Source organism: Gossypium hirsutum, chromosome D03 (assembly GCF_007990345.1).
Source record: "Gossypium hirsutum isolate 1008001.06 chromosome D03, Gossypium_hirsutum_v2.1, whole genome shotgun sequence".
Lineage (NCBI taxonomy): Eukaryota > Viridiplantae > Streptophyta > Magnoliopsida > Malvales > Malvaceae > Gossypium > Gossypium hirsutum.
In genome coordinates this window covers 38,990,513-39,004,479 of record NC_053439.1, presented here as the reverse complement: position 1 = coordinate 39,004,479, position 13,967 = coordinate 38,990,513, and the positions used below count along the sequence as shown (strand labels likewise).

The window sequence follows — 13,967 nt, the reverse complement described above, 5'->3', positions numbered from 1 at the left end:
TATAATTAAAAAAACATGAATACAATACTAATAAATGAATATGTCAAAATTTATTAGTCTACCAAAATTAATGCAAGTATAAATTATCTTAAACACAATTGTGACATAATATATATATAGGAGAATATGAAAACCCTCTTGATAAAATTTTTAAACACAATCATTGTATATGTATCAAAATATATAAAATATTAAGAAAAGGAGATTAGGTTGCAGCTCCTCTTGATGGTTATTTTGAGCAGCACATTCACATTGCATTTGATGAGGGGAAAATAGGGAAAATAACATATAATTCTTCTTTCGCATCCTCAGACGCGGGCAGGTACATGTTTTAAGAAAGAAATACGTAAAATATCTCAAGACGCCATAGAATTAGTTTCGATTCCCAGAAATGAAATAAGTTTCAACATTGGGGGAATCATACAGTAGCTCGACAACACATTCAAAAAAGAAAAGGGTCCACTGAGATTTTATTTCGTCATCGTCAGAAAAATCGAGCACTAAAATGTTTAAAACTAACCCTCTAATGCCGATGCTCCTGATATAATCTCAATCAACTCAGTTGTGATTGAAGCTTGACGGGTTCTGCAACACAAATACGACACACAAAATATCTACTTCAGAGCTATGAAAAGAGGAATAAGAAAATTAGAAAGAAAAAAAAAACCAAATGAGGCTCAACCCGTGACTTTAAGAATACCATGAAAGCATGCATAAATGATAAAAATAGATCGAGACCTGTTATACGTGAGAGTAAGGCGATCAAGCATGTCACCAGCATTTCTACTCGAGCTATCCATAGCAGACATCCGTGCTCCTTGCTCACTACAAGCATTCTCCAACACCGCATTGAACATAGTCTGCGGGAAATATGAGAATCCTTGATGGTAAACTACGAAGACTAAAACACTTACTGTAGATAAAAAAAGCCAAATAAAGAAAATCTTAATTTTATATTATTTTGACAGGTACTTTACTAGTAAGAAGATAAGGTGGCCTGTACATTCTTAAGATTAGGGAAACACAGATGTTCAAATTCTCTTACAAGAGCCTGTGCTTAGTCATCCGAATTGGTTATTCAAGAAAGTAAAGGCTTTGCCTGGAAATACCGGTCAGCAGAATTTGTGATAATGGTGGTCAACAAGAAAACTTAGAGCTCTACCAAAATCATAGGAAGCTAACCAAGTTTTTACTTTTTTCACTAATATCACAGGGATCATTTCCATAAATGAACGGTACACGGCAAAAAGATTCTTGTCATCATAATACAGCTCTCTTACACCTAGGACATTGCCATCATAATACAGCTCTCGTAGACCCAGGACATCAACAGATATTTGCAAGTTCCATTATTCATAGTTCATGCCTTCGCAGTATCAACTTTCATGCATAATAACAAGAAATAAAGATGTTTGGTTCAGACAGGAGGACATACACAAGAGAACTGAAACTCTGCCAGATTTTGAAGTATTTCGCCCTTAGTCTCACCACCCTCAACTTCATAGGAGTCTAGATCACCAAGCTTTCCCCCAGATTCGGCTTCCCTTTCAACTATCTATATAAACAAATCACCAAACATTACAAAAAACAAGAAACTAAAATGAGCAATATTTAGACAGGAAAAAGGAAACTCATCAAGCTCAAAGATTCGTGTCATACTCACTTCAGGTGATAATACAGTTGAAACTGTTGGCACAAATGAAACTACCGACTGAAACTTGTTGAAGACAATCCTCAAAGCATCATACTCCACATTCTTTAAAATCTCATCAGCAAGAACAGAGACCTGAAGATGCAAATGTTTGCAAGTGAAGACGGTTAACACAGCCAAACTGCAATCTACAACATTGGGACAAAGAAATTCACGAAAGACAAGGTTCTTCAGCAAAGAAAGTGGGCAGAGAGAAGTCAAGATTGAACTTCAGGAAATTTGGAAACTGAGTCTTCCTTTGCTGTTAGACAATCAGGGCATCATTTAAACTAAAATTGCTATTCGCAAGTGTTAATGTTATGTTCCCTTGGGTTTACAGTTGCAATTTTTTTTCCCTGAAAGGCGTTATACCAAGCTTCAACCATAGCTTAAATTACAGTCACAGATACTATTCAATTCTCAGGCTAGCCGTCTGGTTGAATTTTTATTTGCGTTTTCACCCTCGAAATGGAATCTTTCCTTTCTAAACCAATCAATAACCATAATCATTCCTATCATAAAAAATTAAACCCTATACTTCCAGGATTTTGGCCAGAATATGACCATATTTATCTCACTGCGATAGAACCCCCTTCTGGCACATCACAAGGAACCAGTCAACACACAATGCATTTACTGAAAGTCTAAAACATTCTATGTAAGTTATAAAAATCCTGCTCTTGCATGACCAAGATGGCTTCAAAGAAAGAATCAAGCATTCCATACAACAATCAAAATTTCAACTTCCCGAGAAAGGTTCTTTCATAGGAAAATCGCAGGTAATAGCACAATGATGAACCTGAGTGTAGTTCAAAGGATTCTTCTGCAGCTCAGTTATGATTAACTCAATGTCCTTTTTAGAATCACGAACTAATTGAGCCTTTGCCTTCTCTCCCAAAATAACATATTTTGTTTCTTTTTCAGGACCTGTGGCTATAAAGATGATTAACTTCAGGAAGCATCCAATTAGGCACCAGCTAAGAAAGTACAAAACAACCAGAAAAGACTAAGTTGCTTGGGAGAAGTACCAGAGTTCAACTTATGGAGCCCCTTGCTTATCTTGACAGATGTAGAGTTAATTCCACCACAAAGACCTTTGTCTGAAGAGATGGTGACAACAACGTTCTTCTTAACATCAGCACCTAGCATTGTGACAAGAAATGTTAATAAAATAAGGCTGACAAGAAAATAAAGATTTGATATAAGATTAGTAAACAATATAATGAAATTGTAGAAAGATCAAAGACTCTACAACCTTATCCAAGCAAATTTTAGAAGAATGTTATCGATGGCATTAAGCAGCTAAGTTGCAAGTCAAGCTAATGCACTTCCCTTCAGATAGTGAGTGGATCTATTAGTTTCCAGTTTTGTATAACTTCAGTTTTTATTAACCACTAATGCAAAGAACAGCAGTCTATTTCAACATGAACAAAGTAATATTATTAATAACTAAGTCAAGCTAGGTACAATTGATTCAGAACCAGTTCTACAACTCTTTAGAGCTTATATTCTTTCAGAGAAAGGCCAAACAGGAAAACACATATCAATGTTCTTCTATAAATTATCTACCTACATTAATCTCAGGACATATAAAGGATATATGCATCTAATTAGCAAGCGAATAATGGTAATATGCATTTATAAAATTGCAACTAATCTGCTCAAGCTGTTATCAATCAATAAAAGTTACATTTGTGTAAAACTTCTGGATAGAGAGGGTAGGATTAAAAACTGAGCCACTAACCCATAGGTTCACTACATGAACATCAATGGAAGTGAGCAAAAACTAACCGTTACTAGCTTGAGACAAACATTTAGCAAATGCAAAGAGAAAACAGGTTCAATTGAGCATGCCCAGTAAAGAGATACATATCAAAGGCTTGTTCATAGACATACTGGGAAGATCGCCAAGAAGTGCAGTAAATGGCTGCCAGAGGCCACGAGAATTCTCAGTTTTTGTTTGAATTGCTCTCAACTTCGAGGCTGCAACCATCTTCATTGCCTTTGTGATTTTCTGAATATTCTTGACACTCTTCATCCGGTTTCTAACTGCACAAGCAATAGACCACCACCCTTAATAACCTTCACCGACTCTAAAAGAAAATGCGACAAGCATGCATGCATAATATCGTATTGAAAAGAAACAAACAGAAAAGAGAGAAAACTGAAACAATTCTTACCAACTTGAGTCGAAATATGACGAAGTCCAAGAGGACCCTCATCCCTGCCATCCAAGTTAATTTATTTAGTACTTTAAGATTCAAATTACACCAAAGAAAGTTTTGAAAATATAAATTGTTACATATCTTAAAAGGTTCAATCATTTTTTTGATCTATTTATCTTTCCCCCTCTTTTGAAAACTTAAATGATTGAACGGACCACTAACGGTACCAACTGTTTAGCTCAATTTTAGATACACTGGGGACAAAAGCCGAATTTACAAAAAAAAAAAATCACTTCGATTAGTATAGAAATGAATTTAAAAAGTATTTTTAAAAAAAAGTTCATTTTCTTTTATAATAAGATTGATGGGAAAATATACCAAAAAAAAAAAAAGAGAGAGAGAAGGAAAAGTGAATTGCACAAAATTTCGTTCTCTCAGCAATAATGGAAAATCTAATCACCACAATAAGCAAAATAAAATTATTTTCAATTTGGTTAGCAACAAAGCAAACGAAAATGTATCATTTGGGCCTAAAATAAGAGAAAAAGGGAGGGGGGATCAAGGTAAATAAGGAGAAACGTGATGCGAATGTGTATGTGTATATGTATATAAATATAGAGAGAGATGAGAAGGTGAGAAATGGAAAAAGAGAGATCCATACTCAAGAGTAGGATAGAGAGGAGAGGATCTGACAGCGGTTATCGGACGAGGAGAGATCAGAGGGGCGAAACGCCTCCCTTCGCGTCTGAGAGCAGCCATCGCCATCGCTTACCGATTCAGACGAAACCCTAGAAATCCTTGCTGTCGTGGATGAAAGTGTTTTTTTTTTCCAAAATTTTGGGCGTTTTGACGTAATTGCTACCAGCTCCAGTAGGGAAGTGTTTTACTGTTCCTAATAAAATGATCGGGACTCCGGTTTAGCGTACGCCAAGAAATAGTGTGATGGTTGGGTTGGCGGTTATTTATTTATAATAATATGTTAAAACCCGAACAACAAAAACTATCCAACCTAAATTCAGGCCATATTTGAGACAATGAATAGCCTTAAACATATGCAATTAAATGGGTTCTTAATTCAAATTTTATTATATGTATATTTTAATTAAATTTTGTTGTAATTAAAAAATTTTAGCTCGAAATATAAATTTAAAAATTATTTATAATGAGATTTGAATTAAAGAGATCATAAATATAAAACCTTTTCATTTACTATTTGAACTAAAACAAATTTTCATTTATATAAGAAATTTTAATAAATATATTTGTTATATACTTTTTTTATATATTTGTGTATATTAATAATATTTATTGAGTTAGTGTCATAAATTAACTCGACATAATCTCATGATTGATGACAAATCAGTGATAAACATTTGTATTTGTTATACCTACACCATGTACCCCAACAGTTTCTTCTAGTGGAGTTGGTCCTCTAGCGAACCATGTGTATCTGATGAACCTAGAGGTGTTAATGGGCCGGACAGCCCGGCTCGACGGCTCGCCCGAAATATAGGAGGATTCGGGTAAAAATATAGGCCCGAAAGATGGGTTTGGGCAAAAAAAACGAGACTTGTTTAGAAAATGGGTCGGGCATCGGGCACCACTTTTTTGGCATTTTTTAATTTTTTTAATTTTAAAATATTTTTAAAATACTTTTTTTAAAATAATTTTTTGGTGTTTATTAAAAAATGGGTCGGCCAGGCTGGGCTCGGGCTTAGAAATTTTTTTCGGGTCAGGCCTGGACAAAATTTTAGGCCCATATTTTAGGTTGGGCCCGGGCCTAGGATGCTGGTCGAAATTTTTTCTGGGCCTAGCCCGACCCATGAACACCTCTAGATGAACCTAACTAAGCTAGTGTCCTAAAATGTCATATATAGGATGTCAATCACCGTCACTTCCAAGATATTGGATTAAATCTAAATGTTATTAGTCTCTAAACACATAGGCAATCTTGTCTCCCACTATAGAAAGGCCCACGAATCAAATCACAGGACATTTCTTCTACTTCCATTATTTTTTTCTCCTTCTCAACTTGACCACAAAAAAAGCTGACCCAACTTCAATGGCTCTCCGCCTGGTCTTCAAGTGAACCACCTATCAAACCACCACCTCCTTCCTCTGTTAATCCAACTGGTTAATATTTGGTGCAGTGAGCATGAAGAATTATGACCAATCTAAGTATTAGTATCCCTTCCACCAATAGGACTGATCCCACTAACAATCAACAAACCTAGGACCCTTCAAGAGAGGCATCAGTCCAAGATTTATCGTCCCAAAACCAAACAAACCCAGTATAAAATCCTTTGCATGCCAACCAAACTCCTCATCAACATGTTGGGAAATGTGTCAATATTGTAGTAAACATGTAATTGTTTTCTATGTATTTGAATGATGAATAAATAAATAAATTTCACATTTTATTGTCATGTATTTTGTATTTATGTCTTTTATATTTTGCATGTATAGCGAAATTGTGACAAACAAATATTAGCTCATTGATTGTCTAAGTTCAAACTGATGATAAGTGACATTGTAAGAACATTTACATTGCGAGAAAGACAAGTTACTTCAGTAGATAATCTAAACGAATCTGTAATCCTGTAAAAGAATCAAAGTGAGCATTTGATTCAATTACTGAGAAGGATTATTATGTCTATAATTCCAATTGAGGAGATGACTAGTCTTGGCTATCGGAGCAGTTGACTCCACGGGTAGAGACATAGATGTATTTATTGGCAGAATGATACATTGGACTGGACCCAAGATGAATTAATTTTGAATCAATTTGTGAATTAATTCTGAATCAATTTGTGAATTAATTCACTTGACATTAATGGTTTGATTTACGTAAATCATGAGTTAGTCACTAATCATGCGTATGCAACTCATGTGCTTTGATATGAGTAGAGGCTTATGTTTTAAAGATAATCGAGTCGTTAGTCAGTATGTTGGGTACATGACTTGTTTATGGCATGACTTTACTAGCAACAGTGGAATTCATAGCTCAATTAAAGAGTTAACAATATCATCTCATTGGCATTGTGTGGATTGATAAATATGGAACATGACCACGGGTTGCTTGTTCTCAAATGAGCAATTTATCACAGTTATTTGTTGACAGTGATCATATTAATCATTAAGAAGACACAATGGTGACAATGAGATAAAATAATATTATATTGAGTGAATGGATTTAACTCATATGGGGGTAACACACATGACAAGGTTATTGGACAAAGCAATTGGATGAATTGCTATCGTAAAGAGTATATAATAAGAAATTTTCAATCATGGTACTTCTTGTGGATTGACTCCAAGATTAAGTAATTGCGAATTATCACAACGATGCTTCTGGACATAATTGTAATTACTAAAGCCTAATTGTATATGTCCGATTGGTCCCTCCATTAGCTCAACAAAAGCTCGATTGAACAACTTTCGAATTAGAAGAAAATTCTACAACTTTGGAAATAATTTAATTGAGTCAATTTATTCGATGTAGAATTAAATTGGGCGGTTGTAAGAATTGTTCAACTAGAGAATTTGATTAAAGAATTTTCTTAAAAAATTAATTTGGAAAATCTAAGTGATTTTTGGGAAAATTAATTTTGATCAAAAAAAAATTAAATTAATCAAATTAATTAAAATTAATATGATATTTTTGAAAATTAATTTTTAAGTCAGAAAATTGACCTAATGGGTAATTAAACTTGAAAATTAGACCTAAGATCGTAAATTAGGCCCGAGAGCCCAAAATTGAGACCAAGGCCCAAAAACTAGTTGAATCGGGCCTAGTATATGAAATCGGGTCGATGGTCCAACTTGTGGCTGGATCGGATCGGTCGCCTATCACTGTCCCGAATTGAATCGTTAGAAACTGATTTAGCTCAGGGTGTCGGCAACTGGGACAGCGGCATTTCGATGGTCGGAAAATGGTCAGCGACGGTGGGTCTTCGGTGTTTGAGCAGTGGAAGAATTGCACTCCTACTGGGATTTAATTAGAGAATTTGATTTCAGATTAACTATTTTAAAAATAATAATATTTTAATAGATTTAATATTAAATTCATATAATATTTATCTAAATATTATATTAATTTAATATTAAAGTGATTAAGTTTAATTATAGTTGAACTCTCTAAACTCTCCCTATATAAAGAAAGTCTTGGGTCATTATTTTTCACACTTTTGAATTCAAGAAAAAGTTGTAGAGAGAAAATTCTCTGAAGAAATTATTTTTCTAGAGAAAATTTCTAGAGATATTTTTTTTATTTACAAATTGGCCAAAAATTTTGGAGAAATTGTGAAATTACCCCACTGTTAATTTTTATGAATTTTTTTATTCGAAATGAGCTCACACTCGGCAGACCTAAGCTTGAGGATATCAAAGAAGACTATTCAATTGAAGCATTCATCCTAGACGAATCGAAAAGGTACAATTTTGATTAAATGTTTAGTACTGTAGATATCACAACCAAGTTCTTATTTTGGAAAAAAAATTAAAACTATGATTTTTCCCTAGATTTATTTTTTGCTGCGTTTTTCAAACACGATTTTCCAACATTACAATCATCCACCTTAGGTTCATATTGTTGCTTCTCTAACTAACCAAGGTACTCAAAACCGTTATTCAGGATCTCAACAGTACAATGACATATAGGAGAGAATGAAGACAATAGAGGAACAAATATATTCACAATAGAGAATATACGAAGAGCAACAAAAATTTATTCAAGAGTAGATAAAAAACAATGCCAAGTGGATGAAAGGAATGAGAGGAATGAGAAACTCATTGAAGAGTTAAGAACAACCAGAGCTGCTCAAAGGCAAGACCCATTACATAAGGAGAAAGAAACTGTCCATTTTGCTTGAAAGCACCATCATGATAATAGAGGTAATGATGATCTCAATGATGTGATGATAATCAAAGTTGGAATTTAAGTAGAAACACAATAGAAGAAAAAAAATAGAATTACTAGAAAAGAACATGCAAAAGCATAAGAGGAATAAGTTATTAAGTTTAGTTAAGAAATATACAAAAGAACCATTGGCTAATGAAATATTGCGTCATCATGTCTCTCCAACTTTTAAATTCTTTAAGATATCATATAATGGTCAAGGTGACCTTGAGGATTATTTGGTGCATTATGTGAATATACGAATATCTTGGGTGCTTCAGATCAAGTAAAGTGTAGGGCATTTTCGATGACATTAAAAGATGCAATTTAAGCTTAATATTTTTAGCTTTCACAACACTCCATCACTAGTTTCGAACAATTGATGGACTTGTTCATGAGTAGATTCTCGACGAACAAGACACTACAACAATCATCAGAGTATTTAATGTCAATTAGGCAACATGAAGACAAATCTTTACAAGATTTTTTAAAGAGATTTAATGCAACGATAATGATCACTGAATATGTCTCAGAGGAGTTTGCAAGATAAGCCTTCATGCCTGGTACTACTAATTAACACTTGAAGTATAATTTAGTTTACAAGTCCCCTACTAGTTATTTGTCCTTTATGAGACAACACATAGGTTCTTTGAGAGTGATGAGATGGAAAAAGCACAAGTAGGATCCCAACAACGAATATTGATGAATTTCAATGCTCCTAAATGTGACAAGCCCCCATTGGAGGACAAATCTAGAAGGGATTATTCGTGTCATTCGTACTTAGGAAGGTAACAGAGTTATTATTCCAATGACTCTCCTAATTTGTATATAACTGCAAGAGATGACAACATTTATCAACAATAGCAAAAGAGGCCACATAGAGCTTCTTATAACTAGTTCCACTCATAATCATGATTTAAGAGCCTCGTCGGTGCATATATTGAACTAGATTAAACATCAGGGAATACTCAAGTCACCAATATCTCTAAGGTCGAGTGTTCGCAAAGAAGAATCTAAGGAGAGATGTAAGTTTCATCATGCACAGGGCCATAAAATGAAGAATTGTGTTCATCTGAAAGATGCAATTGAATCTGCAATATGTAGGGGGCAATTAAAACAGTTTATGGCTCATTTGGATCATACATCAGGATATAAAGATTTCAATAATGATGATGGTCCTTCAAGTCCTTCGAGTTCGCATGGTTAAAATAGAGGAAAAGGTAAACATGTTGTAAGGGATATAATCAATGTCATTGTTGGATCCAATGAGGAATGGGCTAGGTCCAACACAAAGGGGAGTTTGTGATTCTGAGGGCAATGATTCGTTAGTTGTTTCAGCTTTAATAACTGGGTTTCAAGTGAAAATAATTTTGATAGATACAAGTAGCGTCGTTGAGGTATTAAGGTGGAACACATTCAAGAAAATGGGCCTAAGTGACTGTAACACCCCTTGCTCAACCCAATTGTCGGGTCCAAGTTATTGGGTGCTACAGTTGTTGCCGGAGCAACGACCAAGAAATTCACAATAAAATCACCATTTCACATCATCAATACAACATTAAATATCAATGAATATTCTTTCTCAGGTCTTATGCAAGCATACAAATGTTTTAAAGTCAACTCAATACCAATTAGGGATCTTTTTATAACATTTTTTAAATGTGAGAACAATTTCACCATAAATAAATCATTCAAATATTCAATCATGTCATAAACACGTAGATATTATGATAAGCAATCAAATCTGAACCTTAATCGAGCTTACAAAAGCTCTTTTTATGACCCAGACACAAATTAAGACCAAATTGTAAGGTTTTTAAAGTTTCCAAATCAGGAATCGATACCCCTGCTAGGTACGATACCATTTTAAGCTTCGATATTTCAAAAAAATCAAATTAAATCAAGAAATATCGATACTAGGTTTGAAGTACCAATACTTTTCTTTAGGTACCTATACTTTCCTTTGGTATCAATACCATTTTAGCATTTTGTTTTGCAAAATATTAATTGAAAATGTAATGTATCGGTACCTCATCTAAGGTATCGATACCTTATTACTAAATATGTCAAAATCCTTTATTTTGGTCCCTTTTCAAGCCCAAACCACCAACCTATGTGTTTGGTACCTAGAAGCACATTATAAACCTTTTCAAAATCATCATCAAACATACTTCGAACTTTCATTATACAACCTTAACATCATCTAACCAATATGCCATCATTTGGCACCAATTCACAATAACATATACCAATTCTAATACCAGCTAGTCTATCATAAAATTTAATCCTTTCTAAATAACATAAAACATATCAATTGTCTTCCACATTTGCCATACATAAGATTCATAGGCATTATGGCATATTACCAAGCATACACACACATTTATACATATTTATTGACAAGTTCAAAATCAAACATTCATCAATGATCCAAAACATGACTACTCTCTAAAATAACATATATATTAACCTTATACACATCTAAACCCATTTTTCAAGCATACATGTCACACTCAGTTACCTTTAAGCCCAAAAATTAGAAAATAATTAAGGGGTTAAATTGAAAGAAATTGTGAGCTGGCGGTCTCTATTGAAAAATTAGAGAAACATAGGGTCTGGTTTGGATATAGTTGAGCTCCAAATCTAGCTTTGTTGGATTAGAACCAGCTGGTTCCTTAGTAGAGGACAAAATGATTGTCAATGAATGGTTTCTACACGATTAAAGACTGTGTGAGAAGGGTTATAAATAGCTGAGAAATGACTTTTTGGGGAGCCTTCTTCTCCAATCTATTTTATTTTTTTCTTCATCTTCTTCCTTAGTAGCTCCGAGAGGAGATGGTTACAAGAAAACTCTGCATGGAGTGATGGTCATGAGAATGAAGTAGAAAAGTACAAAATCTAACGAGATGGTAGGATATTGAGACCTTTGGTATTTGTAGGTTTAAGAAGTAATTCTAAGGGTTTCCAAAACCATTTTAAGGGTTCTGCATGTTTCTAGAAAACTGAGGTTTAATTTAAAAATACTAGGTTTAACCCATAATTTAGTTGACATGCTTAGTTTCCAGGAGAATGGAAGCTCTAACGTTTGAAGAAGCTAAACTAATGAGGCGAAGAAGCATGAGGTCAGTTTCTATACTCCATTCTTGGAATGATGAATGATCTCTGCTAATTTTGTATGTTATGCATGAGTAAGATTATATGGTATATGGGTGTTCGGCATAATAGTTCAACATGCATGAAATAGTTAGGACTTCATGTTTTAATAAATAACGTACGCTATAATAGTATGTAAAAGAAATGTGTATATTGTATGATTATAATAGTGGGAATTATTGACAGAATTAGGTGAAGTTAGGATTGGAAAAAAAAGGTGATTCTGTTAGATACCACCATACGATGTTGCTATATGCAAAACGTGATGTTCGAAGCTCCGGGCCACAGTACGGTGTTGCTATATGCAAAACGTGATGTTCGAAGCTCCGGGCCTTGTGGCCCGGAGGGGACACTGTGGTGTTCGAGCATTAAGGTATAGGAAAATAGAGGAACAGACGAAAGAATAGGGAAAAAATTAGAATTCTATTTCAATTCTGCCATTCGGGATTGCTTAGAGCAAACCGCGATGTGCGAAGCTCCGGGTATTACCGGGGGGGAGACTTTGGTGTTTGAGCATCAATGTGGATATATGATAAGATGATATTAATGGTTATTAGGTTTCATAGTGCAACACCTTGATTGCAGTCAGTAAGCTTTATGGGGCGACACCACAACAAAGTTAAGGTTTTTCGAGGCAACACCTCCAAGAGGTTAAATGTGTAAGACCACAACTAGGATATGAAAACGAGGATAATTCGCCAAGACAGTAAACACATGATAGTCTGTCGGGGCAGTAAACATGGGATAATCTGTCATGACAGTGAACACGGTATAGTCCACTGGGACAATAAACACAGGATAGTCGGCCGAGACAATAAGCACAGAGATTATGAGATGTAAGATCATAGCTTGGTTATGGCAACCAACAGAGTTTGTTAGGACATCAAACATAAAATCTGACGAGCAAGACCATAGCTCAACTATGACAATTTGTGGAGTCTGTTGGGACACTAAACATGGGGTAGTCTGCTAGGACATTAAACACGAATGGCCAAATAGAACAACAATTGTGGGACATTTTGCAAACAAGAAGAAAGGGAATAGAAAGAAAATAAAAATTTGAACATGTAATAGTTAACCAGTGGGTCGAAAGAATCCACTAATTAATGGATAACATAATGGAAGTAAGAAAGGATTGTTGGAATAGTAGTTGTGAAAACTAATAGGGCATATGGGTGATAACCTAGTAGGAAGTAATCACGAGAGTTGAGCACTAGTGGTGCCTGGTGTACAGGTGAATAAAATATGATTTAACTAACGATAGACAAGGATCTACCATTAAGAACCGCTAGAAGGTGCTCTAAGAAACCCTGTAAGTTAGAGAGACAACATAAAGAACACGATTTGGTCAACAAGAAAAAAAAGGGTTAATTAGAACCAATTGACTAAGAGGATATACCAGGTGACAAATATGCATGTCAAGACTATTCTTATTCAAAGGGAAAACCATTGGAGAAGTACCAGTCAAATGACTAGTTCGGTAGGGAACTAAAATAAGGGAGAAATCTTGAAAATAGATGGTCGTTTCGACGATAGTCTGTGGGGTACGAAAGGCCAAAATAGTCCACAACAAACGAACATGACACAATTTCGAGCATGGTATCTCGAATATAGTGGATTACAAGGAAATAATCAAATTGCTATTCATCCCAAGTGGGACTTAATCCTCCAAAGGGATGGGCAATCTCACTAATTATCCCAAAGGATGGGATGAAAGTAAGTCCTTCGAGACTAAGGCAAGAGAAAGAGTCTGCCACAGACTAAACAGATTGGAATAATCGCAAAGGGGGTCCCCAAGGAGCATTAAAAGGGTAGATCATAAGGCTACCTTATAACAACATGGTGAAAAGAAGATTTCCACATTAAGAATAAATGGAAAGAATAATACAAGTAAAGGAATGACAGAGTCTATGAAAATGGCGAGACATCTAAGGAATCCATTAAGACTAATCGTGGGCTGAAAGGATTGCCTAGAGCTAATTCATTTAGCTATCTATCTATAATAGATATGATTGAGGGATTAATCAATGTCGTTATGACAAGTTTAAGAGTAATTACTGTA

The 13,967-nt window shown here is 34.7% G+C and overlaps 1 protein-coding gene across 2 annotated transcripts; it reads right to left on the bottom strand.

Moving 5' to 3' along the window:
• Nucleotides 1-205: 205 nt before the first annotated feature.
• On the bottom strand, nt 206-4,845 carry LOC107949788 (ATP synthase subunit gamma, mitochondrial). Of its 2 annotated transcripts, none has more exons than XM_041090095.1 (9): nt 4,517-4,845; nt 3,871-3,914; nt 3,587-3,739; nt 2,719-2,832; nt 2,490-2,617; nt 1,664-1,786; nt 1,436-1,555; nt 739-860; nt 206-585 (listed from the first exon to the last, which is right to left on the bottom strand). In XM_041090095.1, the coding sequence occupies exons 1-9, from the start codon at nt 4,618-4,620 to the stop codon at nt 516-518; spliced, it is 978 nt and encodes a 325-aa protein (XP_040946029.1). In that variant the 5' UTR covers nt 4,621-4,845; the 3' UTR covers nt 206-515. The 2 variants fall into 2 exon arrangements, with proteins under 2 accessions (XP_040946029.1, XP_040946028.1); XM_041090094.1 differs by having other exon boundaries at nt 2,490-2,623; nt 4,517-4,838.
• Between the last annotated feature and the right edge of the window lie 9,122 nt (nt 4,846-13,967).